General features: G+C 39.0%; 1 protein-coding gene across 2 annotated transcripts in view; it reads right to left on the bottom strand.

The window, feature by feature from the left end:
- Positions 1-26,763, bottom strand: part of TRIM33 (tripartite motif containing 33) — a 135,491-nt gene that overhangs the window by 14,059 nt on the left and 94,669 nt on the right. For both annotated transcript variants that reach the window (XM_049880019.1, XM_049880018.1), the window contains exons 8-13: positions 26,609-26,726; positions 24,933-25,207; positions 24,121-24,285; positions 20,869-21,069; positions 9,108-9,240; positions 7,236-7,299 (exon numbers count right to left, since the gene is read on the bottom strand). In XM_049880019.1, coding sequence (XP_049735976.1) covers positions 7,236-7,299; positions 9,108-9,240; positions 20,869-21,069; positions 24,121-24,285; positions 24,933-25,207; positions 26,609-26,726 — 956 coding nt within the window. The remainder of the gene's footprint in view (positions 1-7,235; positions 7,300-9,107; positions 9,241-20,868; positions 21,070-24,120; positions 24,286-24,932; positions 25,208-26,608; positions 26,727-26,763) is intronic.

The following is a 26,763-nucleotide window of genomic DNA, read 5'->3' as shown; positions in this document are numbered from 1 at the left end:
GTTGAATCACCCCTGCCAACACAACCAATCCTCTCATTCCCATCAGAAGAGACTAATCCAGCTTTGTCTGTTAAGCCACCTTCCCCAGAAAAAACATTCTTTCTACCTCCACCTGATGAGATTAACCTATCTGTGTCTAAAGAGTCCTTGTCTGAGGAGTTGCCTTGGACATATGCCTTGCAAGCCATTGCTGAATGTCCCCAGGACCATTTTTGTTTCTAGGCCTAAAACTAGACTTAACATACAAAGTGTAACCCATGAGGCAGTACGCTACACTTCAAAAGAACTGCTCAATTTTTCTAATAATTACAAAAACAAACTTGGGGAATATGTATGGGAATGGCTGTTAAGGGTGTGTAATAATAGTGCAGTCTGACTTTATTGATGGGTCCCAGTACACAGAAATTCTTCATTCAACGTGTCAGTGCAAGAGAATAAAAAACAATCTAATAGTTTATTCGGTTGGTTGACTGAAAAGTGGAGCAAGAGGTGGCCTATACTAAATGAGGTTGAAATGTCAGAACTGACCTTTCAACATAACTGTGAGGAATAAAGTTTTGAAGAGAGTCCCAGCAACCCTGAAGACTACTGTGATTCCTCTTCTGTGTAGGTCAGACATTACAGTGGAAACTGCCCTAACTGAATTAAGACACCTAGCTACAATACAGAATGACTGAATCATGGGGTACCAGAGGCCAAGGGGTGGCACTTAATCACCAAAGACAAGGTGGGTGTGGTTACTGTAATAGGCAGCAGAGTCAAAGCAATAATTAGAATAGTCTCACTTCACATGGACTTATGGCACTGGCTACTTAGTCATGGTGCCTCTAGGATGGGAAACCTACTAAATGTTTACTTGATCTATACAAGCATAAGAATAGGAGGTCAGGTGAAGAGCAGTCTAACTTGAATCACCAAAATAGTGAGTCACAGCTCCTCAATCAATTCCCAGGCTTGAGTGAGTTTACAGACCCACAACCCCTTGAATGAAGGGAAGGCCAGATCCCTTTGAAGAAGAACCCCACTACACTGCCAGAAATTTATACTGTCAGTATTTCACTCAGTCTTCCACAAAGGGGTCTACAGCCTTTTACAAGTTACTGTTCATTGGAGGAAAGGAAATAATCAGACTTTTTAAGGATTACTGAACACTGGCTCGGAACTGACACTAATTCCATGAGACCCAAAATGTCACTGTGGCCCACTAGTCAGAGTAGGGGTGTATGGCAGTCAGGTTATAGGGTCAGTATGAGTTGGAATCAATTTGACGGCACCTAGTAACAACGATGACAAACTCAGGTCCACCTCACAGTGGGTCCCCAAACCAATTCGGTAGTGATTTCCCCAGTTCCAGAATACATAACTGGAATAGACATACTCATCAACTGGCACAACTGCCATGTGGATCCCTGACATGCAGAATAAAGGCTGTCATAGTAGAAAAGGCCAAGCAGAAGCCATTAATTAGAACTGCCCCCATCTGGGGAAATAGTAAATGAAAAGCAATAAATATTGCATTCCTGGAAGGTTTGCAGAGATTACTGCCACCATCGAGGACTTGCCATCATCAAGGGGGTGGTGATTCCTACCACATCCCCATTCAATTCACCTATTTGGCCTGGGCAGAAAACAGATGGATCTTGGAAAATGACAGTGGATTACTGAAAACTTAACCAGGTGGTGACTCCAATTGTGGCTACTGTTCCAAATGTGGTTTCATTGCTTGAGCAAATTAACACAAATTAATACCCAGTGTGCAGCTACTCATCTTGCCAATGTCTTTTTCTCCATCCCTGTTTCTAAAGATCGTCAGAAGCCGTATTCCTTTACTTGGCAAGGCTAACAATATACCTTCACTGTACTACCCCAGAGAAATATCAGCTCTCCAGCCCTATGTCTTAATTTAGTCCACAGGGACCTTGATCACCTTTCCCTGACATAACACATCACACTGGTCCATTACACTGATGACACTATACTGATTGGACTTAGTAAGGAAGAAGTATCAATGATCCTGGACTTACTGGTAAAACATTCGTGTACTAGAGGGTAATAAATTAACCCAACAACAATTCAGGCACCATCTGCCTCAGTAAAATTTCTAAGGGTCCAGTGGTGTGGGCATGTCGAGATATTTCTTCTACAGTGAAGGATAAGATATTGCATCTGGCCCCTCCTTCAATTATAAAGGAGGCAAAATGCCTTGTGAGACTCTTTGGATTTGGGAGGCAACATACCCCTCATATGGGCATGCTACTTCAGCCTATTTATCAAGTGACTCAAAAAAACTGCTAGTTTCGAGTGGTGCCCAGAACAAGAAAGTGTTCTGCAACAGGTCCAGGCTGGCATGCAAACTGTTCTGCCACTTTAGCCATATGATCTGGCTGATCCAATGGTGCCTGAAGTGTCAGTGGCACATACAAGCTGTTTGGAGTCTCTGGCAGACCCCTATTAGTAAATCACAGTGCAGACCCTTAGGATTTGGGGACAAAGCCCTGCCATCCTCTGCAGATAACTATTCTCCTTTTGAAAAAGTTTTTGGCTTGTTGCTGGGCCTTAGTAGAGAATGACTGCTTAACCAGGGGCAACCAAGTTACTTTGCAGCCTGAACTGCCCATCATGAACTGGGTGTCGTCTGACCCAGAGAGTCATAAAGTTTGATGTGCACAGCAGCACTTCATCATTAAATGCAAGTCATACATAAGAGATCGGGCTTGAGCAGAACCTGAAGCCACAAGGAAGTTATGTAAGAAAGTGACCCAAATGCCAATGGCCCTCACTCCTGCCACATTACCTTCCCTCTCCCAGTCTGCACCTACGGCCTCACGGGAAGTTCCTTACAATCAGCTGACGGAAAACTCCTGCTTGGTGATTTTACAGATGGTTCTACATGATATTCAAGCACCACACCAAAGTGGACAGCAGCAGCACTGCAGCCCCTTTCTGGCAATTCCCTGAAGGATGGCAGTAAATGGAAATCCTCGCAGTGGGGAGAATTTCAAGCAGTGCACCTGGTTGTTCATTTTGCTTAGAAGGAGAAATGGCCAGATGTGTGACAGCATAATGACTCATAGGGTGTGGGCAACAGCTTGACTGAATGGTTAGGGACTTGTTAGGAAGATGACCAGAAAATTGGTGACATGGAGCTATGGGGAAGAGGTATGTGGACAGACCTATCTGAATGAACCAAAGACGTAAAGATATTTGTGTCTCCTATGAATGCTCACCAAAGGGTAATGTTGGCAGAGGAAGATTTTCACAATCAAGTGGAAAGAACGATGTGTTCTGTGGTATACCATAGTTAGACTCTTTCCCTAACTACTTCTGACATTGCCCAATGGGCTCAAAAACAAAGTGGTCATTGGGGGAGGGGAGGAGGTTATGCATGTGCTCAGCAACATAGACTTCCATTCATCAAGGCCGACTTGGATACAGCCACTGCTGAGTACTCAATCTGCCCTCACCAGAGACCATCACCAAGTCCCTGATATGGCACCATTCCTCAAGGTGATCAGCCGGCAACCTGGTGGCAGGTTGGTTACACTGGACTGCTTCCATCATGGAAAGAGCAGTTTTGTTCTCACTGGGATAGATACTTACTCTGGATACAGATTTGCCTCCCCTGCATGCAATACTTCGGCCAAAACTACCATCTATAGACTTACAGAATACCTTACTCACCATCATGGTATCCCACACAGCACTGTCTTGGATCATGGAACTCACTTCACAGCACATGAAGTGCCGCAATGGGTCCATGCTCGTGGAATTCACTGGTCTTACCATGTTCTCCATCATCCTGAAGCAGCTGGCTTGACAGAACAATGGAATGGCATTTTAAAGACCCAATTACAGTATCAGCTAAGTGGTAATACCTTGCAGGGCCAGGGCAATGTTCTCCAGGAGGCTGTATATGCTGTAAACCAGTGTCCAATATATGGTCCCATTTCTCTCATAGCCAGGATTCATGGGTCCAGCAATCAAGGAGTAGTAATGGGAGTGGCACCATTCATTATTACCCTAGTGACCCACTTGCAAAATTTTTGCTTCCCATTCTCACAACCATATGCTCTGTGGGTACAGGGGTCTTAGTTCCAAGGGTAGGCATGCTCTCACTAGGAAACAACACTCATTCCACTGAACTGAAAGTTTAAGAATGCCACATGGCCACTTTGGGCTCCTCATGCCTCTGGATCAACAAGAAGGGAATTATCCTGTTGGCAGGTGTAATTAATCCTGATTACCAAGGGGAAATCAGATTGATAGTACATAACGGAGGTAAAGAAGAGTATCTCTAGAATAAAGGAGTTGCCTCAGTGCACCTCTTAGTACTACCGTGCCCTGTGATTAAAGTCAATGGAAAACTTCTAGCAATCCAATCCAAACATAACTTATTAATGGCCCAGACCCTTCAGGAATGAAGGACTGGGTCACCCCACCAGGCAAAGAACCACAACCAGCTGAGGTGTTTGCTGAGGGCAAAGGGAATACAGAATGGGTTACGGAAGAAGGTAGCTCTAAATAATAGCTACAACCACATAACCAGTTATATAAATGAGGACTGTAACGAGTATTTCCTCCTTGTTTTGTTATACTTGTGTATGTGTACATATATAGCAAATATGTTTGTTTTCTTCCCTCCCTTATGCCATTATTTATTAAAAATACAAGATGCAAAAGGTGCTAGTGTGTTTTTGGTTGTACACATTAGTTGTATCATGTTAGGCACAAGTATGACTTCGTAACTGCCTTTATTTAGTGATTATGTAAGGTTTAAGGAGATGTGTATAGGTGTCAGCTACCAAGAGGGGGACTCCAGCGGTTAACGTTATATGTCAACTTGGCTAGGCTATGATTCTCCGTGGTTTGGCAGACATTATGTAATCACCATCCATTTTGTTTGTGATCTGATGTGAGCAGCCAATCAGTTGAAAGGGGAGTCTTCTTGCGGGTATAGCCTGCCTTCAGTATATAAATGGATGTTCTGGCAGACCTCACTCTCTTTCTTGGCCTTCAACTCGTCTTGTCACCTAACCTCTGATTCTTGGAACATGAGCCTGCAGAAGTCTCCGACCTGCCACCTGACCTGCAGATTTTAGATTCGCCTACTCCCACAATCCTGTGAGCCAACAAAGGTATCCAGCCTGCCACCTGGCCTGCAGATTTTGGGTTTGTCAGTCCCTGCAAACACATGAGCCAGCAGAAATCTTCAGCCTGTCGCCTGACCCATGGATTGAGGACTTGCTAGCACCCACAATGATGTAAGCCATTTCCTCACAATTGCATGAGCCATTTTCTTGAAGAAAATTTCTCCCTATATATATTTATATAAGCTTTTCACTAGTTTTGCTCCTCTAGAGTGCCCAGGCTAAGATAGGTAATGACAGGATAAGCAGACAGGTATGACTAATCAGTTCTATCTAGAGCACAAAGCAAAACTGCTGTCAAAAGAAGTGAATAACTTTAAAGATTCTATTGCTAAGAATGAACACCTTTTTCACTCAATCTGTACTGTCCTTCTAAAAGCACTGATTATTTGAAGTATAATTATAAAAAGTCAAGCAAGCATTTAGTAGGACCAGTCTTCAGACTTCATATATATATATATATATATATATACATATACATACAAACAAAAAACATTCATATAACTTTCTTAAAATCTTTCTTCCATTATCCAAATTAAAGAGTAAAAAATAGCCAACATTGATTGTACTTTATCTTAAATTATACATACCCCTCTTTCTTAGCTCCAAAAAAGCCTAGAAACAATGACTGATTCAGCAGCAATGAGTGCCCCAGAAGATTGTCTCCAAACACCATTTCCTCTCTAACATGACCATGATTTCTAGGAGACATGGGTGATTCTAGGTTTGAGGCAGGAAACATACAAGATAAACCTGGAATATCATCTCATACTAGAAAACAAGGAAGCTTTCAAAGACTACAAATGTTTTATCAATAGGATTAAGGATAATTACCACAATTTTCCAAAAAATCAATTAATTAGAAAAAAAAAATGACTAAGGAGCCAACTTGGAAAAGTTCTAAAAGGTCAAAGCTGGAACAATGTAAGCATCAATAAAAATAACATCTATTATGGATTAAACTATGTAAAAATGTTTAAATATCTGAGTTCATGAAGATAATAAAACTCATCTGCCAACCTTGGAGGATGCTGTAAATCAGGCTATCATTATGAAAACAGGTAAATAAAGGGGGAAAAAATCAAGTATTTATATTGGCTTTCCTATAATCAAATACTGAATAATAAGAATGTATACTTTATAGAAGTATTCTAAACTAATAATTAACAAAGAAGAAACGATACAGTAATTAAAATATCATTTTCCAACCTCTAACAAAATAAAGATCTAGTCAATGACCATCAGTGGTGGGTGTCACACAAAGATAACCAGACATTATGTGCCCCCGACAGAAGTATACGCTACCACCAATGATGTATTCTTGCCTCTCCTCTCTCAAAATCTAACCTGAGTCTGATCAAACCTCCTTATATAAATACCAATGGATATAAAGTACAGGAGACAGGATATTTAAGTGACAAGATGGAGAGATGGGGAAAATTCTACAGGACAAATAATTACATTTCTTCACTGAATCAATTATTGAAGGAGAAGATATTTTGATGTAAATATATCAGCTGAAGGCAATGTATACAGCTTATCTGAATCTGTTTCAAACAAACCATTTGTTTAAAAAAAAAAAAAAGGCAGAAGAAGAACTGCACCTGGATGTTTACTGGTATTAAAGAATTATGATTAACTTTTTTAGGTGTGATAATGTTTCTGTTGTGTATTTTTTTAAATCCTTACCTTTAAGCAATACATGTTGTTGCATGTCGTCGAGTCAATTCCAACTCATAGCGACCCTACAGGACAGGGTAGAACTGTCTCATAGGGTTTCGAAGAAGTGGCTGGAGGATTTGAACTGCCGACCTTTGGGTGAGCAGCCTAAGCTCTTGATCACTCTGCCACCATTCCAAAGTAGTAATAAGTGAAATAATCTGGTATCTGAGATTTGCTTCAAAATACTCCAGAGCAGAGGAATATGGGTGGGAATATTGAAGGAATAATATTGGACATAACATTATAATTGTTGAAGGCAGGTGGTAAGTATATGTGGACTCATTATAACGTACTATTCTTAAAAAGTATTTGACCCTTTCCATAATAAAAAGGAAAAATATTAGTTATCAATAATGTAACACTTACCTGCCTCGACTGCCAGTACTAGAGGTACTAGGGGGTCTCACAGGTGTGTGAGAATTAGATAAACCTGAAAAATAATAAATCAAAATGAGGATCAGTGCATGCGTACACGCATAACCAGAATTATACCTACTAGTTACAGAATTCAAGATTATCATAACCCAGTTCAGCAAGTCTTGGTAATCAGACCCAGCCCTTAGGTCAGGATGGCATGTGTAACCATTGGCAGACATCAACCACCGTTTTCTCTCAGATGACCCCAGACACTACCTCAGAATCCTTCTCAGAGCAACACTAGCCAGTCAATGAACACTGTCAGAAAAGACAAAGCTGCCTGCCACTCTGCAATCACCTGGTTAAATATCATATTTAGATTTCCATTAATTATTCCTTCTTTCAGAAGTCCTGGAATAATTCCATTAAAGCTCAAAAATTACGTGACTTAAAAATACATTAATGATGCATCTTAGCCAAAACCCATATTTAAATTCAAACTACTCTTCCTCTAGAAATAATCAGGTGGTCTGTTTCACTGAGAAATAACATTTAATCTACATCAGAAAAATATATTCCTTAACCATTTCTGAACTATCAACCTGTTTGGAATTGCTTCAGTCATTAATTCCTAAGAGAGTCCCAACTGAATCAGCTGGCAACAGGGTTAATAAGACAACTGGGCTTTCAGAAAGAATCTGCATCTAATGGACATGATTAGTCAAATTTTGATAGATACCAGTAAATTTAGGTTTTTGTTTTAAAACTGCAATCTGAAAATTTACTTGCCTTTCCTCAATTCTTTTATTTTTTTTTAACCCTTTCGTTACTGTATTAAAAAAAATTTTTTTTTAATGGCAAGTGTTTTCAAAATCTGAATGCATGCTTACTAATTCAGTGTGATTTTTAGTTGGCGCAGTAGTTAAGAGCTTGGCTGCTAAATAAAAGGTCTGCAGTTCGAATACACCAGTCGCTCCTTAGAAATCAATGAGGCAGTTCTACTCTGTCCTATACGGTCACTGTGAATCAGAATTGATTCAATGGCAAAAGGAATATGGATTTTGAGAAATATGATCTGGTAATACAAGCCACCAATAAGGTGATGCCACCAACATATGGCATGACTATATACCAATGGTAACTAGATATATAACTTATTGTGGGCACCTTTTCACTAGATTACATGAGGAAACTCTGGTTTTCCAAATATGACACAGAAAACCAAAATAAACCCATCAGGACTTCCTAACTATCACATAGGAAAGCCATAACTATGTTTAGCATTATCTCACAAAAATATAGGAAAAAAAGGCAGAAGTTTACAAAACTAACACATCCAGGAAGCATCACCTAATAGAACGCTCATCCTACACAAGGCTCCAACTCTGGTCTGCTGAGCTTCACGAATTTCAAAAGGGAGCCACCTTGCCACTAACTGCATTAGAACCAGAGTAACGTACTACCTATGAGGTCCAGAGGCATAAAAATGGTTGGTATACCGTTAATCCAATGGTAACTAAAGAGTTTTAAACAACGTTTTTAACAGCATTATTTTACACAGTGTTTTAAAGTTGGGTTGAAACCAAACAACTGTTCAACTGACCATCTGTATTGTAAAAATAAGATACGGGAAGTATATGCATCTACAAACCCGGCAAAGAACGTGAAAATGGCCTGCAGGGGGTGACGTGGGAGGAGTACTTTAAACTTCTGAACAGCGTAGATTACAGATATATATAAACATTATGTCTAAGTAGCTGAAGACTTCCAACAATATTTGAACTAAAATAATTAGAATAATTGGAAAAAAAACATTCTCTGATACTAGGAGATACCTTTTTTTTTAAGGTGCTAAAGAAATAATGAGGTAGTTTGCTTTACCTGATGATCCGGGAGACAGGGCAGAGGGTCCTGGGGAAGGATTCATGGTGCTTGTAGGCTGTGGGGGTAAGTGGCTGCCTGAGATATATCTGCTTAGTAGATTATCTAAACTACTTGAACCAGCGTCTTCCAACTGAAGAGAAAAAATAAATACATTTTACTCTGATTAAACAGAGAAGTTATTAATTTCATTAATGTCACCATTTATGCGCAGTTTACTAATAAACTAACCGATTCTACAATATCAAATTCAGCTTAAATGCTGTTTCCTTAGGCTCCCCTGAGGACCCACACAACATTTATATGAACTGTAATTAATTTTACTCAACAAATAATACCCAGCTGTTCAAGACAAAACCCAATGATCCACTAAATCCTTTATGTTCTACCCTGAAAATTCCTGTGACATACTCTTGACACTTCTGTCTTTTCCCAAAACTGCTGCAGGGCTCATTTATCAGTATCCTTTTCTCCAGTCTCTTTCCCTCTATTTCAATGTCCAGTCTGCCAGTCATTCCCCTGAACAGAAATTTGATCCTGTCAATGCTCAGCTTTTAAACTTTGATAAGTTCTTATAGTCAACAAAAAATCCTTAGTCTAACATAAAAGGTCCCTTTATCACCCATACAAAAAGGGCAGGTAACAGGAGGGCTGAGCCCTTTTCTGACTTAGAGGCAGTAGTGTAAAGTCAGAGAACCAGGGCACTGTGACTTTGGGCTGGTCCCCAATTTGATACCTGTTTCCTAATCTTTAAAACATCCTGCCTACGTCACAGAGCTGTGATGATTAAATGAGAAAATACTTGTGTAAGAACAAATAGTACTTAAATACGAAAATTACCTTAAATTTTACACTACTCTATATGAGAGATGGTCAAGTTGTTCTTGATTCAATAATTGCTGATATTTTGCTTACTGGTTTCCCTGTACCCATACTTGCCCTCTTTCAACCTTCTCTCCCTCTAGAGCCATGATTATTTTTTCATGCAAATCTACTTCTGGTTCCAGACAGAAAACTGAAGATGTGTGTTTACTTCTTAATTCTCCTTCCCTCTCAAAATCCCACTGATTTTCGTAGCTATAAAACAGGAAAGGAGAATATCAAAGCACAAAGACTAGAGAAAACTCTGGATATAAACCAAAATAGAAGTAAAGCGACAGAAAAGTGATAAGAGTAGGGCAGCTCAAAAATAATCACAAGCAAGGGAGGGTACTCCTAAAAAAGTAAACAGACCAATTTTCTGGTCAAAACCCTTAAAATACCCCAAGGTAAGAGACATAAAGGGCTGAGGGAAGTGCAAGTATGCTGTGGGCTTGCTGGAGAGACAATTAAAGGATCTCGGTAGCTTTGCCTGCCCCGTTGTCACTGCTGTTGGCCAAGGATTCACCTGTAAGGTGTAACTACAGGTGAACCCTTAGCTGCAACTAAAGTCAACTGGACGATCTGGGAAGAGAGGAGAGCTAATGTGGGCGACAGATGTAAGCGGGGCTGCATCCCACCTAAAAAGAAACACATGGCAGTTACATATGGTTCAATAAAAAATCCAAAAAACTACAGCCATGAAAATCCCATGTTAATCTACCTCTACCCTCATTGCTTTTACACTCTCCGTCTGCAATTTTTATCTCCAGCCAAACAGACATCCCTAAGGCTAGAAGAGTGGACTAGGTTAGGAAAAAGCAAACAGGGAGTACATAAAAGGCATTCCTGACTTCGTTACTGCCTCCAACAGGGAAATGCTAGCTGAAGCATTCATCTCCAGTTTTCACTAAACACAGGCAAGAGTACAATAAACAAAGTTAAAAGACTAACGGGGGTGGGGGAGGGGTGGAGATTAGTTTATTCATTAAACTAACTCTGTGTGTGTGTGTGTGTGTTAGTGTGTGTGTGTGTGTGTGTGTGTGTTAGCATCTCCTATGTGCCAAGCACTATTCTTAGTGATACAGCAGTTAATCAAAGTCCCTTTGTGGCAACCTGTTGGCTGTTCTCCCCGGTCTATTCTCCCCTACTTCTGGACACATAGCTACTCAGTACACATGATACTTACAAGCCTCCTTTACATTAGGTGTGGCTGTGTGACTAAGGTCTTGTCAATGGAAGGTGAGCAAAAGTGATGTGTACAATTTTCAAATCACTTGTTTAAAAGAAAATGCTTTGCCAGGGACTTCTACTTCCCCTGAGCTGGAAGTCACAGATAACCACCATTCAGATCAGGACAATGCCCTAAGGCAGGGGTCTGCATATTTTTATTTTTTATAAAGGGCCAGAGAGTCAAAATTTTAGACTTTCTGGGCCATATATAGTCACTCTCACATTTCTTAATCCCTTTAAATATGTTTAAAAAAAAAAAAAGAAACTCCTTTGCTTGAGGGCCGTACAAAAATAGGCTGCAGGCCAACTGGCCTTAGTTTGCCAATAAGGGATGGTGAAGAAACAAAATGGAAGGAAACTGAGTCCCTAAGTAACTGCATGGGACATACATGAGGCAGAGCCCCCACGGTGCTGTATTCTTTACCTGGCTTCCTCCCTTACAGTGTTGTATTGAAAAATCCTTCCCTTTATTGCCCCACTCCCACCTGCCCCCTCAGCTTTGCATTTGAAACTTGCTTTTGCTTACGACACTGGGGTTCTGGGTTTTGCTTAGAGGTTATACATAAATCCCACTGCCCCTGCACAGTATGATTAAGACTGTTGCTGCCATAACCTGTATAACTCCCTACTTTTAAACCCCTTTAAAAGTAACTTGCCTGCCCACCCCTGGCAAGCAGTCTTGGCAGCAACAGCTCCAACTGACTCCATTTCCTTGTATAACGAAATAAAGGTGCCTTTCCTGTTCTCCCACTTTGGTCTCTCACTTATTGGCCAATACAAGTCATGCTGAGTAAAGAACCTGGGGTTTCCACCCAGTAACATTTCTGGCAAGCCAGCCAGGAGCCATCTGCTAGGTACCTGAGGTGGATCGGAAACAGAACAACCCCTTTGTCTGGAGCCACCAGGAGATTTCTCCTGGAGACCTTGGAGCAGCAATGAAAGCGGACCACCATGCCCTTCTCCCACCGAACCAAAAAACATGATAGCTTTGAGAGACATAAAACACACCTGAGTTTTTTGGTAAGTGCCTAGGTAAAATGATAGCTCTGTGAGAGACATGAAATGCACCTGGGTTTTTTGTTAAGTGCCTAGGTAAAACGAAAGCTCTGTGAGAGACATGAAACGCACCTGACTTTTTTTGTAAGGCCTTAGAAGAGTCCCAAGAAGCAGAAGAAATTGGCCGTTGAGGGCATTGGGAATCTGAGGTTATTTGGAAAATAACACAGTAATTCCTAGGAAAGGCCTTAGAAGAGTCCCAAGAAGAGGGAGGAATTGACCACTGAGGGCGTAAAAGGCTCAGGTACCTGTTAAGGTGGTGAACCAGGTTAGGTTGTGTGAGTGTGCAAGTATATCTAGAGAACATAGAACATTCAAAGGATCCCAAAATACTGCCTGCTAAGATGTACCCTTAAGAACTGTGAACAGGGATTTGGACAGACATGGTTCTGGCAGCAGAGCATGCTTGTCCCTTTCCTACTTTTGCCTTTTTTATATATATGCCGAATAAAATCTTTCTTTTTGCTTTACTAAACTTTGTGGTGTTTTCACCCTACAAGAGTTAGTTGCTGCAGGGATTCTAAAGCGACGAATCCAGTCAGCCTCGAGGAGATCTGGACTTCGGAGCAGAAGCCGGCAAAAAGAGAGGTCCCAAGCATTCACATCCCATGTCCCATCGACAAAGACGCGGTGATTGCTCTCAGAAAAGGAGCTTTTTCTTTGTTCTTTTTCTCATGTTTATTCTTTTTGTTCTTTTTCTCATGTTTTCTTAAGTTTTGTTCAGCATATCTGTTTGAAAAACCGGTTGTTTAATTAAGGAGAATCTTAGCTTACTGCTTGATCGTTTGTTTAAGAGTAGTGTCTAGTAACTCTTGGTGAACTGCACTTTGTGTTCAGATTCGGGCATTTGAAACATTAAAGAGATAATTCTATTTTCAAAGCGCTCTGGGCCACAATAAACCGCAAAAATTTGGGCACGGATGGACCAGTAAAAGCCATTAGGGTGGTTGCTGGTGCTCATCACAAGCGTTAAAGACTCTCATAACAGGATAAGGTGGTCAAGAAACAGACTACAGCACTAGGATGCCTGCCACCCACAAGCAAACGCTTGCACAACAAAGGTACATATTGGTCTAAGGAAAACACTGTCCAAATCCAGGGGCGTTCCTTGTTAGGTTTCTTTTTGTGGCTCAGAGAAAACCTGGAAGATATAGTGCTCTGTTTTGCTAAATTTTGCAAGGAAAAATGGTGGCTCCATCCCGGTTTTATGATAGTTTCTCATTAAAGAATCACAACAGTATTCCTCCATCTGATACTCTGGCAAGTTAATAGGCTTTATCTAAAATCTGTTACTTCTGTTAAATTGAGTTGATCTTACCAAAAATTGCTTATATACACTTTAGGAAACTAGAATCCCTGTATCTTTGTGTTGTTTGGTATTATTCAGTGAGTTTATATGGACTTTCTGTCTCTTTTTGTTCTGAGAGCTTGCTTCTGGTCTAGAGAGTTATGTCTAAGCTTCTGTTTTGTAAAAGGTTGGAGGCTATGGCTGAGGACTGCTGTTTTTTGTAAGGTCATCTTAGAATCTCAGTTCTTTCCTCAATCAAGAAAAACTGTGTCTTATGTCTGTCTTATGATTTAGATTTTTAGTAGCTTTACTGGAAAACTATGTTTAAGTCAATCATAAAAGCAAAGCCTTTCTAAGTAACTTAGGCCTTTAGACATTATATGAAATGTGTTTTATTTAAAGAAAAAAGGATAACTTTGTTTTAAAGTAAAACTAACAGTTCCAGAGTACGAAAAAGGAGGCAAGCCTAGAAAAAAACTGCTAAAGGGCTTTGGTATCTACTGGGTAGGTAAAAGGTTGTGATACAGACAAAACTGCTTTCAGAGAAAATAATAAAAGGGAAGAAATAAGTTATCTTTTGCCTTTCAAAATGCCTAGTTCAATTTAAACATATGTAAATGAATTGGGATAACTCCTCCCCCCACCACAGTCTCACTAGCCAAGAACTGATGGATTCATTTATAAAACTGCTAAATAGTTTTGGTATTTACTAGGTAGTTTTAAAAAAAAAAAAAAAAACCCAGTGCCCTCGAGTCGATTCCGACTCATAGTGACCCTATAGGACAGAGTAGAACTGCCCCATAGAGTAAAATGCCTAGATCAATTTAAACATATGTCAACAAATCAGAATGGCCTAATCTTGCCTTCTACCCTGAATCAAAAATAAGGAAGGTGCCATAACATCAAGGTTCCCCAGCCCACAGTCTCCAAGGTCAAATAGAAATCACAATGAGACACACCTAAAATGGCCTGGGAAAATGTTTCCAACCCTAGCCAGACACTTAACGTTATATCCGTATCAATGAATTTGTAAGTTAAACAGAAGCTCTGTGATTTCCAAAGCCACTTGATAAAATCTTTAAGGGATAAAATTAGATTGAGAATATATGAGAAACAGTAAAAGTTGAATGAAAACTTAAAATGTTGAAACAGACTTTCAGCAACAGTTATGTTTTACGGGATACAGGCTTAAAATAATTTCTAAGATCTTTTAGATACGTTATGAATGTTAAATTAACAGATATTTGTCATAATTCATGCTTTTATAATTTCGTTTTTTTATGCCACAAGAGAAAGGATACACGTGTCTATGTCTGGCTCTGCTGAGTGTTTATTTTTGCCGTTTAAAGGGATGCACTATAAGAGGTATACAACGAAGACAAAGTTTAAGAGGTTTATTAAAAAAGAAATTTATTTGATGTGGTCAAAAGTTTTATCTGTCTGACTAAAGTTTAATGGTTTTATTTATGAGATTTTTAGGTGCTTTAATGTTAAATAAAATATAAAACAAAGAATTGTGTTTCCTGCTGTTAAAATAACAAAATTTTATTTGTATTTCTGAGTTGAAGGGTTAATTTATTCTTTGTATAATCTGCCTTCAAGGCAGAGGTTTGGCCTCTCAATAGAGTAAGATTCCTGAGCCAAAAACCAAACTGCATGGTTTTCAGGAAAAAAAAAGAGCCAAGGTTTTTACTTTAAGATCCTTGGTTAAATAACTTAAGTATTGTTTCACAGTGACCTATAATCAAATCCTGACAACTCTGAAACTTCATGGAAAGCCACAAAAACATTTGTACAAAAGAAAAGTGCTAAAAAGTTTTATTTAATAAATTACATGTAAGATGCCGTCAAAATCAAGAAAACCACCTGATTCTCTTTCGGTTAAGAATTATGTGTATTTTCTCTTGTGTTTTTTGCTAATATTAGACAGTAAATGCATATTATGTCATAATTTTATTGTTATTTCTTAATTGCTAACTTGGTCACAACTTCATCAAAGCTGATAGGAATTCACGTCATTTACCTATTAAGTTTTCTTTTATTACTCTCCAGGTATTTAAAGATTTGATAATCTTGGTATAGCCTGACTTGGTATATCCTAGTATTATGCCTCAAGATTATTACGTATTATATCTGAAGCTCTTTAAAAATATGGTTAATGGTTATATTTAGAGATATTTTTATCTAAAGTTTTTTTTTTAACTGATTTTATCTGGCCTTTACATTGTGCTTGCAATTAATTTCTATCCAGTATTTCACTAGAAAAGTATTATTTTTATAAGTTAATCATGGCCATATTAAATTTTGTCATCAGCAGATAAGTTTAAACTTTGCTGATCTGCTGACAACGTTTGACCAAAATAGCTCAACAAAAAAATGGACTATATTGGACTTGCAAAAGAACTGTGACTAGACTGAATAAAACTTCCAGAACTCCTATGCAAAAAGCTGACTGCGACTGATCCAGAAACACATGGAACAGAAATTAACTACATTTAAGACTGAGTAAACAAAAGGAAACTATGGGTTTTATGTGGGAATACTGCTCATATTTTAAGGCCCTACTTTCTAAATACAAGAAAACATTTTCCTTTCTCCTAAATTATTTAACTAATGGGTTTAGATATTATAACTCCTGAATTAGAAGTTCTTCTCTCATAAAAGGTTTTGTGGCACTGCTGCTTCTGAGAAAGTGACCCATGACTGTTAACAGGTAGACCAAGGAGGGACAGCTTGCCCTCAAGAAGGACACTTAGTATGTTTTAAAACAGATTAACTGAAGACCACCAAGAGGAGAGGTCCATTCTATATCATCGTGTTAGACCATGTATTCTCTAATGAAAATCTGGTTGTCACATGTGATTTTTCTATGCCTTCTGTTTCCTCTAGAGAAAATTTGTGTGTGGTAGATCCTATACTGGTTTAAAATGATCCCTTTCCAACTGACAGTGAGTTTACATGAAAAATCTCTTGTTTAGATTACTGGTGAATGCAGGGGCAATGCACTTTGAAAATTTGGATATTCAAAGTAATAATACTGGTAAATATTGAAGAGGTCATGTTAAATTGTGATACACTATAAAATGACAGTCAAATAGAAATCTGTTGGTCCAACACTTAGGGTATGGCTGGTAGCTTTAATTCCTAGTTATGGTATCGTTGAATTGGAGAAATTTTTAGAAATTTATCAATCATTCGGGACAAATAACAGATGAAGTTGCCATTAAGATAAAGACCCAACAGTAATCTTTAACTGCACTAGCCAAGGTGATGTGAGATAACAAAATAGCCTCAGGCTTTTTAATTACCTCAAGTATAGGCTCCGCAGTAGCAAATAATTCTTGTTGCATTTGGATAAATAACACAGGAGACATAAAACAGGATATACACAGAATCACACAGCAAGCTATCTGGTTACACTGTAACACCCTTACAAACACCAGATTTATTTGGTTGTTACCATCAAGAACAGGGGCTAGATCACTACTGCAAGGGATAGTACTGTTCTTAGTCTGCATCCTGATAATATTAGGCATAATAAAATTCATCTTCCACTCTCTTACACACCCAAAAGGGCAAAAGAAGGCTTTGGGCTAAGATGTTGATGTATACTGAGTCTGCTCACTTTGGCAATGCGACTGACATCGCTCACTCTTAAGATCCTGGTGAAGCACCAGATGGTATCGGGTGGAAAACCAGCACCTTCAGTTTAAAGAGCCTGCCATGGCCACCATCTAAGGGCTCAACTAAGTCCAGGTATCAATATCTCCAAATTCCAATGAAAAGAAAAAAATTATTTAGGAGATTTTTTATTGGAGCCATTATTCCCAGTTCTTGAGCATAAAGAACGTGGCCCAGCTGGAGTTGGACTCACAAAGACTCATAAAGACACATCAACTGGGCCCTGAGGTATAAAGACAATAGCTAAGACAATCTGGAAAAAAAAATTTTAAGGAAACATTCACATAAACAAGGCATAAAAGGCACTCTTTTAAACAGTCAGTTATAAATCAACATGATGTCAGTAGCCACAATGAAAGGCCTAGGTCCAATATTTGCCCCTCCCCAAAAACATACTGAACAATTCTGAGCCAGGCTAAAGTTCAAAAGGGACACTGGTCTTAAATGGCAGAGCCCCCACAGTGCTGTATTCTTTACCTGGATTCTCTCCTACAGTCTTGTATTGAAAGAATCCTTTCCTTTCCTGCCCCCACCCCCTCACCTTTGCATTTGAATCCTGCTTTTGCTTGCAGGTTATAGATAAACCCCACTGCGCCTGAGTAGTATGATTAAGAACGCTGCCCAGGTAACTTGTATGAACTCCCTACTTGCAAAGCCCTTTAAAAGTAACTTGCCTGCCCACCCCTGGCAAGCAGTCTTGGCACCAACAGCTCCAACTGACTCTAATTCATTGTACAAGAGACCTCGGTCTCTTCTTTATTGGCCAATACAAGTCACACCAAGTAAGAACCTGGGGTTTCCACCCAGTAACATATATGCGTTATGTAAATAATTTCTATGAATTAAAAGGAAAAAGACAATCCCAATAAAAAAGTGAGCAAAGGATTTAAGTAGATAACTCACAGATGAAATAAAAATAATCAATGAAATCCCATTCAATGGGGAAGGAGAATCTCTTCAATAAACTGGATTTCCACATGCAGAAGAATGAATCAGGATCCAAATCTCACACCACACACAAAAACTAATCCAAAACGGATAAAGGACAACCTAAGTGTGAAAACTAAAACCATAAAATTCTCAGAAGAAAACTAGGGACCTAGTTTTTAGGGTGGGCTATCAGATATGACAACAAATGTACAAGCATTAAAAGACAAAATAGATAAAATGGGACCTTACAAAAGTTTAATACTTTTGTTCATCAAAGAACTTGATCGAAAAACTGAAGAGACAACGTACAAATTGGAAGAAAATGTTTAGGGACCATATATCCAATAGGGTTCTAATATCCAAAATATATAAAATACTTCTACTACTTAACAACAAAAAAACAAGTTTGTGTCCATCAAAAACCAGGCAAAGGACTTGAACTGACACAGCACCAAAGAGGATATTCAGATGGCCAATAAGCACATGAAAAGACGCTCAACACCATTAGCCATTGCTGTTGTTAGATTTTGACTCACAGTGACCCTGTGTCACAGAGTAGCCAGGGCTTCAAACTCGTTTGTTCATGCTGAGAACTTGCAGTTCTAACAAGCTCCCAGGTGGTGCTAATACTCTGGTTAGGGACCAATTGGGAGAACCACTAGTAGAGCCCAAACCAAAAACCAAACCCACTGCCATCGAGTGGACTCCGACTCATAGCGACCCTATAGAGCAATGGTTCTCGAAATTTATTATACATAAGAATCACCTGGGGATCTTCTTAAACTGTAGATTCTGATTCAATATACCTGGGGTGGAAATGCAAATTCTCAGCAGGGGTTCAAACCAGAAGGAACTGGTTCAAAGCCCTGAGTAGAACTGCCCCATAGGGTTTTCTAGGCTGTAATCTTTATGGCAGCAGATTGCTAGGTCTTTCTCCTCCGAAGCAGCTGGATGGGTTTGCTTAACCACTGTGCCACCAGGACGCCTTCGTTAGCCATTAAACCATTGCTATCAAGTCTAATGCGACTCATAGCCACCCTATAGGACAGAGTAGAACTGCCCCATAGGGCTTCCAAAGCTGTAACTCTTTATGGAAGCAATCTACCACATTTTTCTCCAGAGGGGTGGCTGATGGGTTCAAACCATCAACCTTTCAATTAGCAGCCAAGTGTTTAGCCATTTTGCCACCAGGGCTCCTTCATCAGCCATTAGGGAGATGGAAGTCAAACCCTGGAGGTATCATCTCACCCACAATAGCATGACAATGGGAAGAAAAGCGGGGTGGGGAGAACAATAGGTGTTGGCGAAACCTCTCAACACTATACCTTTTTACGCCTGCAATCCCAAACTATCTTCTCGTTACCACTATGGACAGTGAAAAGAGAACCTGGACTTATAATCAGAAGTCTGTGCTTTGCATTCCAACTTTTCCATTTACTGTATGACTCTGGGGAGATCACGAGCCTCTCTCAGGCTTATCCATAAAATGAGGATGATAATATGTATGACAGGCGGTGATTTCGTGCATTAAACTGATACACTATCTGTGAAAGTACACTGTGAATCATAATCATAACTCAGAAATATTTTTCATATATTCTAAAAATTTCCATTCTATTTGGCCCAGTCCTCTTATCATCAACAAAATACCATTTACATGGCCAAAAAAGATCTCACCTAGTATCAGGGAAGCAATTAGATAAAGAGAATTCACAATGAATTAGTGATTCTCAAACAATTCTGAAGTTACAGAAACATCCTTTCAAACAAACTCTTACGTAAAACCATTAAATACATAAAAAATATTAAGGTACAGCCATCAAACCCACCCAATGCCGTCGAGTCGATTCTGACTCATAGCGACCCTACAGGACAGAGTAGAATTGCCCCACAGAATTTCCAAGGAGCACCTGGTGGATTCGAACTGCCAACCCTTTGGTTAGCAGCCATAGCATAGAGGGCATAAAAGGAACTACTGGCCCAGCAGCTTCACTGTTCTTTGCTCTCATGGTGACCGTGACCCTTGACTCCTAGTAATTCACGATGTATAACTCAGGTTATATTTATATTTAAAAATAAAATGCCTATTCATTCAAATCAATTGGTGAAATTTCAGAAAGCACTGAGAGATATTTTTCATCAGAGAAATGTCACAGGTAAAAGGGACAGGAGGCCTCAGAGGCCCTTAACATGCCATTTATTCCTCCTCACCCTTACTTTTCCTCTCAGTAGAACCCCCTGACATATAAACCTTCCAACCTATTCTCACCCCGACCTGCTTGCATGAGGGGTTGACTACCCCTTGTGGACCTAACAGAAGAATGACAAAGATGTGACCATGTTTTGGTCCTAGGTCTCTTCTCTGGCTCCAAACCCACGCCACAAGTGCTCCTTCATCCAACTCAAGTTTACCTGTTGGGCAGGCAATAAAAAAGAGGAACTGGCCTATTAGCAAAGCTGACATCAATCCATTGTTGTACCTTGTTTAGACAGTCTCATAATCTGCTATTCATACATTCAGTTCCTTATAACTTTAAAATATTACAGAACGCTGGTTTTAGCACAAATAACATATTAAAATTCAAATACGTATACTCCATTCTTTAGAAACTTCAAAATGTTGGTCCTGATTAAAAAAAAGAAATACATATTCTAACTTCCTAATTCATACAGTTTTGAATATCTCTTTCAAACAAACCATACAAATGTACAAACCTGTATGGGCGGAATATCTGGCAGTGACGGAAGGTTTTCTGGATTGGTAACTGAGGGGATAAGCTCTATTGCTGTAACAGATGGGCTGGTGGGACCTCGGTTTGCGTTTGCCATGGTAGCTATAGTAGGGCTGGTTGGGTTGATTGTGGTGTTGTGCACTGATACAACAGGAAAGGGTCCAGCATGCCCTGGATTTGAGTGCTGTTAGGAAAGAAGACATTCCCATTACCTGATCTGCCAGAATACCCTAATACGAACTATACCTTTAAGAAAATTTTAATGAAGGATTACCCGTGTCTCAAAAACAAAGTAAGCCCTCTCAAACTTACATAGAAAGAAAACAGGTCGAACTTAGCTTTTTCATTTTTCTATTCATTTTTGTATAGGATCTAGGGGAAAACAGGCTTGCCAATAATTTTTCAACCTATCAACCAGCCTGGTGATACCTTATTTCAGAACAAGGATGCATGTAATACATGATTTGGAAGCCCTCAAGTTTGCACACAGCAGGCCAAAAAGCCACTGTGCTATCTATATTCCTCTTTGATCCTTTATTCTTGCTTTTTTTTTTTTTTTAATAATTGTATAATGCAGCTGAATATGGCAGAGAGAACACTGAATTTACAGGAGGGAAATATGATTTCAATTCCTGACTCTAATATTGTGTAGCCTTGGGTAATGTGGTAACGGTGTAACAACACCTCGGCTGTCTGATTCTGAGGATTATTAGGTGAATCATTTGCAATAATACAGACAAAAATCTTTGGAAAATAAATTACATAGTTGGATACAGTTTGTACTACCCAGGGACCTACACATGTAGATAAATCACTTAAGATACTTTAAAATGCTAATATTCAGTAATTTCTATACGGGCAACCCTAAAGTCTAAAGACAATGTTCTGAAGTGGTTGGTTAGTCTGATTCTCTAGCTTCTGCACTCTTCCAATGAGGTACCTAGACAGTGTTAAGAAAACGAAACGCCCAGATGCTCAATTTTCGTATGCACTTTTTCCTAAAGACACCTTGATTTGCCTAAAAACGTGCCATGGTCTGCAAATCCTATTTACCACTTCTTTCACAATTACCCTTTTCCCACTTGGCAAAAAAAGAGCACAGCCCTGACCCGTTCCTAATCTTCTTGTAGCACGCTGCCCCTTGGTGAAAACAACTCCCAGAGAGGTAAGCAAAGGTTCAATTGGAAATAATGGTGTTGGGTGTTCAGTGTTGAGAAAGTGACTGACTCCAAAACCCGTGTGACTAATCTTCTAATGGGTTCCAAAACTTGATGCTCAACAAAAATGAAGAAAGGCCTGATGAAGCTAACTGATAAAGAGGTTTTCCAAATAGTTTTGATAGATCATTGGGACTTATGGCTTACAACCTAGAGAAAACGCAAATAATTCAGGAATATTACTAAAACTTTTAACTCCCAGGTACATATTTTTGTGAACAACTTTTCTGAACATTATATGAAAAACAAAAACCAATGAACAAACTTGTAATAAAAACGTATGTGGAACCCTGACTCATGCCAATAATAAGTGTCAGTGATACAAAAGTACATAAATGAATAGGACGGGAAAACATGGCCCCATCTATCTCATAAAGATATGCATTTACGAAAGAATTTTTAACTTTTAAGTTTTCTAATATTTTTAAACCATGTAAATATATTTATATGGCTTAAACAACTGTATAGGAATAAGTATAATGAAAATTCAGTTCAGGGGTAAATTTTTACAGCTTAATAGTCTTACTGTCACTGGAAATTTAATAAAGGAATTTTTTATGGAAATATTTTTGCTACAGAAAATTACAACTGGCTCATATATAAATCTTCCAAGCATAAATATATTAAGATAAAATTTTGTAGAGGAAGTAAAAGAGAAATACAAGGGAGAAAAGGGAGTGTAAAATTTTGACTTTTAAAGAAGAGCCTGCTATGGTATTTGGGATTCCAGTGGATTCATTTAAAAGAATGATCTAAGTGTTTTATGTTATAATATCAATATTTGCAATATACTAGAAATGATGGCCTTTACAACAATTTAAACTTTTAATTTTAAATGTCAACTTTAAAACATGAAAAAAACCAAAACCAAACCCGTCGCTGTCAAGTCGATTCCAACTCATTGCAACTCTCCAGGACAGAGTAGAATTGTCCAATAGGGTTTCCAAGGAATGGCTGGTGGATGTGAACTGCCAACTTTTTGGTTGGCAACCAAGCTCTTAACCACTGCACCACCAGGGGAGTGCATATTTTTCAAAAGTCAGTAACCAGTTGTCATCCAGTTAATTCAGACTCATGGCAACCCTAGGTGCGTCAGAGTACAATTGTTCTAAATACGGTTTTCAGCGGCTGATTTTTCAGAAGCAGATCACCAAGTCTTTCTTCTGAGGTGCCTCTAGGTGGACTGAAACCTCCAATCTTTCAGTTAGCAGCCAAGTGTGTTAACTGTACCACCCAAGGACTCTTCCTTCTGGAGGTACTTGGGTCAAAAAGCTCTAAGACAGTGGTTCTCAAAATTTAGTGTGCAGACTGACCTGAAAGATTTAGTCAAAGTTTACGTATTTCTGAGTACTCCCTTCCTAGAAACTCTAATTCAGTGGGTATGGCTCACAATCTGCACTTCTGACAGGTCCCAAGCCCCACCTCAACCCCACCTGTGAGCCTAACAGTCTTTAAAGCATGCTTTGAGAAACACTATTCTAAGAATTATAAAACTAACTTTATTACTACAAATTCTACATAAAATTAGCCTCATTTTATAATCATACCTCCTATACACATATGCTTTTCAAAGATTAGAAAACATGTCTCTAAATACACTTATCTCTAAAATTAAGCATATCTACACCCTGAAGGAATAATACTTGAATAGAGAAAGGCAAAAGAAAAAGAATTACAAATGGCATAGCTCTATTACTTTCAAACTCCTTTTTATATATTAGGATTGAGGAGTCACACTGGAAACTAAGAATCTAATCTTGATTTCACTGTTATCTCATGTGATTGTGGGTAAATCAGCGCATTTGATTTTTCAGACTGTAAAATGAATATGGTAGACTAGAGGTTATTAATCCACAGTAATAAGATGGGTCAAAAGGGATCATGTAAATATATTTTTCTGGATTAATCAAATTCTCAAAAGTACCAATGACCCCCCTCCCCCCTCATCACTGATTAACAAAAAGGTTTCTTTTAATTTTAAAATTGTAAGATTCTTACAAATGTAACTCTACGCATACTTGTCTTTGGAGGTGCGGCTGCATCATGGAATATTGAGGGCCGCTGTGTCTGGGTATCCCCGGTATTCGGGCAGCATTCTGAGCCATTCTCATCTGATGGGCCTGGAAAGCTCCACAGTTTATATTGCCTCTTTGCATTGTCTGTACACTGATCAATCTTGGAGGCTATAAAAGGAAGAGATGGCATTTAGTTGATAATTTGTCTATAAATTTATCTTTCAATTATAAAATGTTATGTTCATGGTTTTAACAAAATTCAATCAGCTTAGAAGAGGACAGACAAAGTAAAATGTAAAAGCCATTCCCCTCTTTTCCAGTCCCAAACCCCAGGAGGTAATCACTATAAAGAGTTTGTGTATCACTCCCAAATATGCCTATCCCTTCTCTCGGTATGTGTGTGCTTAATGCATGTTAACATTAATCTATCCCACCCTGGAGTGACAGTATGATTTGGATGCTGGAGGGGACAGTAGGAGAGACACAGGGAAGGGAATGAATTGAACAAATGACTAAAGAACATATCAGATCTTAGGCAGAAACTATGGTTCTTTGGCCCAAGACACAACCACATGTGGAAAACAAAACAGATCTGGGAAGGAGGGATAAAAACTTGTATGCCTCCACAATACTGGTGAATTAGTTTTGTTTCCAATGAAGAGTATGTATTCAAGGTCCCTCCTCATACCTCTCCCGCGCCACCACCATACTCAGAGCAAATATTTAAACTCTGAGTTCTGTAACTCTGCTAGTGGACAGAGTATAGACTTGGGTCTTCCTAATTTGTATCAATAACATATTGATACAATACTCACCTGTTGTTGTAACATCTGAGGGGCTGCTTGCCTGGGATGCTGCTGGGTTGTTGCTGTGGTTGTTGGTACAGGTGCTGGTGGTTGCTGCATCCTCATCTGTTGCAGCTGCTGATGTTTCTGTGCATATACTTGTTGCTGCATGTGCTGGAGTCGAAGCTGTGCTAAGTTAATCTGTCCAGGAGTTTTACTAATGTGGTTTGTCCCTGGAGGAACTTGCCCAACTACAACATTAGGAGTATAACCAGGAGCTGGTTTACTCTCTATTACTAGATTACCTGAAGGATTAAAAAACATGAGAAGAATTTGCATATAATTAGCTAAATCATCTCTACTTTGTGGATTAATCACTATCCCATCCTACTTTCTCTGCCAACAGTCAGCAATCAAAGCTTCCAACGGTAAAGCGTGTATGAGAGTCAGGCTTAAAGATAATGACGGTCAGAGACCTTCTGATACATTATAAACCCAATAAATGACTTTCAATTATCCACAATATATTATCTGTACTTATTCTTTATTTACATACACACAGAAAATTAAAAAGCTAAAAGAGATATTATTAGAGGAGGCCCATCTAGTCAATCTAAGTCAATTCTCCCCTGACAAGACTCAAGGGTACTCACGATTGCTAGTACTGGTTCCATCTGCCTTCTGATTATCACACAAGTGTGCAGGGCAGAGTACCATATTGCTACAAAACTGTCTTCTGTGGAAATACTGAATGCTTGAAACCACTTACGTCCCTAGAAGTAAGTGACAATTTTCCTTGTTTCTCACAAAGCCCATCGCTTTCTAGGGATAGACAAAATTTTAGGAAGGTATGATCTAAGGCAGAGGTTAGCAAACTTCTTCTATAAAGGGCCAGATGGTAAATATTTTAGGCTTTGCAGGCCACGTAAGATCTCTGTCACTTGTTTGTCTGTTTTTACAACTTTTTAAAAATGTAAAAACCATTCTTCGTTTATATCTAAGGATATTGCCAACTCTTAGTATAATTTTTTTCCTTTACGCAAAGATTACTTCCTGACAGGTCATTCAGCCTCTGCTTTTTTACAAATCCCAATGTTGGGGAACTGATTCATTTCAAAGTGAGTTTACTCAATTCCTAGACAGTTCTAATAGTGGGCAAGTTCTTTTTTTTTTTTTTTTTAACTGAGCTGTTGTCTGTCTCCCTGTTAATTTTCATCTAAGGTCCTCAAGTCCACGCTGTGGAGCAGCAAAAGCAAAGTCCGTTTTTCATCCATGTGAAAAGAGCTAACCTTGTCTTTCAAACATTCCTCAGGACACGGCTTCCTCCTCTAGTGGACAGTTTGGCACAATTAATGTACAAACTACTAAGCATCTAAGAAATTTCTTCCAGTGAATGAAGAACCATTTGCTAAGATTTCTGTGAGAAACAGTCAATATCAATTTTAAGAAGTGTGAAGAAGCAGCCAGAAATGGTACACATTTAAAAAAAACTATAGACTCTCAACTTTCTTAAAGACGTAATGAATGACATGGCAATACAAAACCATAGCTAGAGTTACCAACGAACAACATATTGTTTTCCAAGTAGTTTACATGTTAAAGTGAAGTGAAAGTTAGATACTTTTAGTATCAAAAATTTGCTTTTGATGCTTTCTCCTCCTAATTCAGTGTTCCAAGTAATATCCATAAAACTCATGATTTCTCACCTAAATTAACTACATTCTTTGCCCAGAAGGTGGGATCACAATGGAAACGTATTGCTCCGTTAGCAGCAGGGACAGGATCACACCGTGCTTTCAAGATATGACGCAACTGAAAAGTAATCTTAAAGGGGAAAAAATACACATTAAGTCTTAAATTT

Source organism: Elephas maximus, chromosome 3 (genome assembly GCF_024166365.1).
Source record: "Elephas maximus indicus isolate mEleMax1 chromosome 3, mEleMax1 primary haplotype, whole genome shotgun sequence".
Classification (NCBI taxonomy): Eukaryota; Metazoa; Chordata; class Mammalia; order Proboscidea; family Elephantidae; genus Elephas; species Elephas maximus.
Note: the sequence above shows the minus strand (reverse complement) of the source record. Positions and strands in the feature narration are given on the sequence as shown.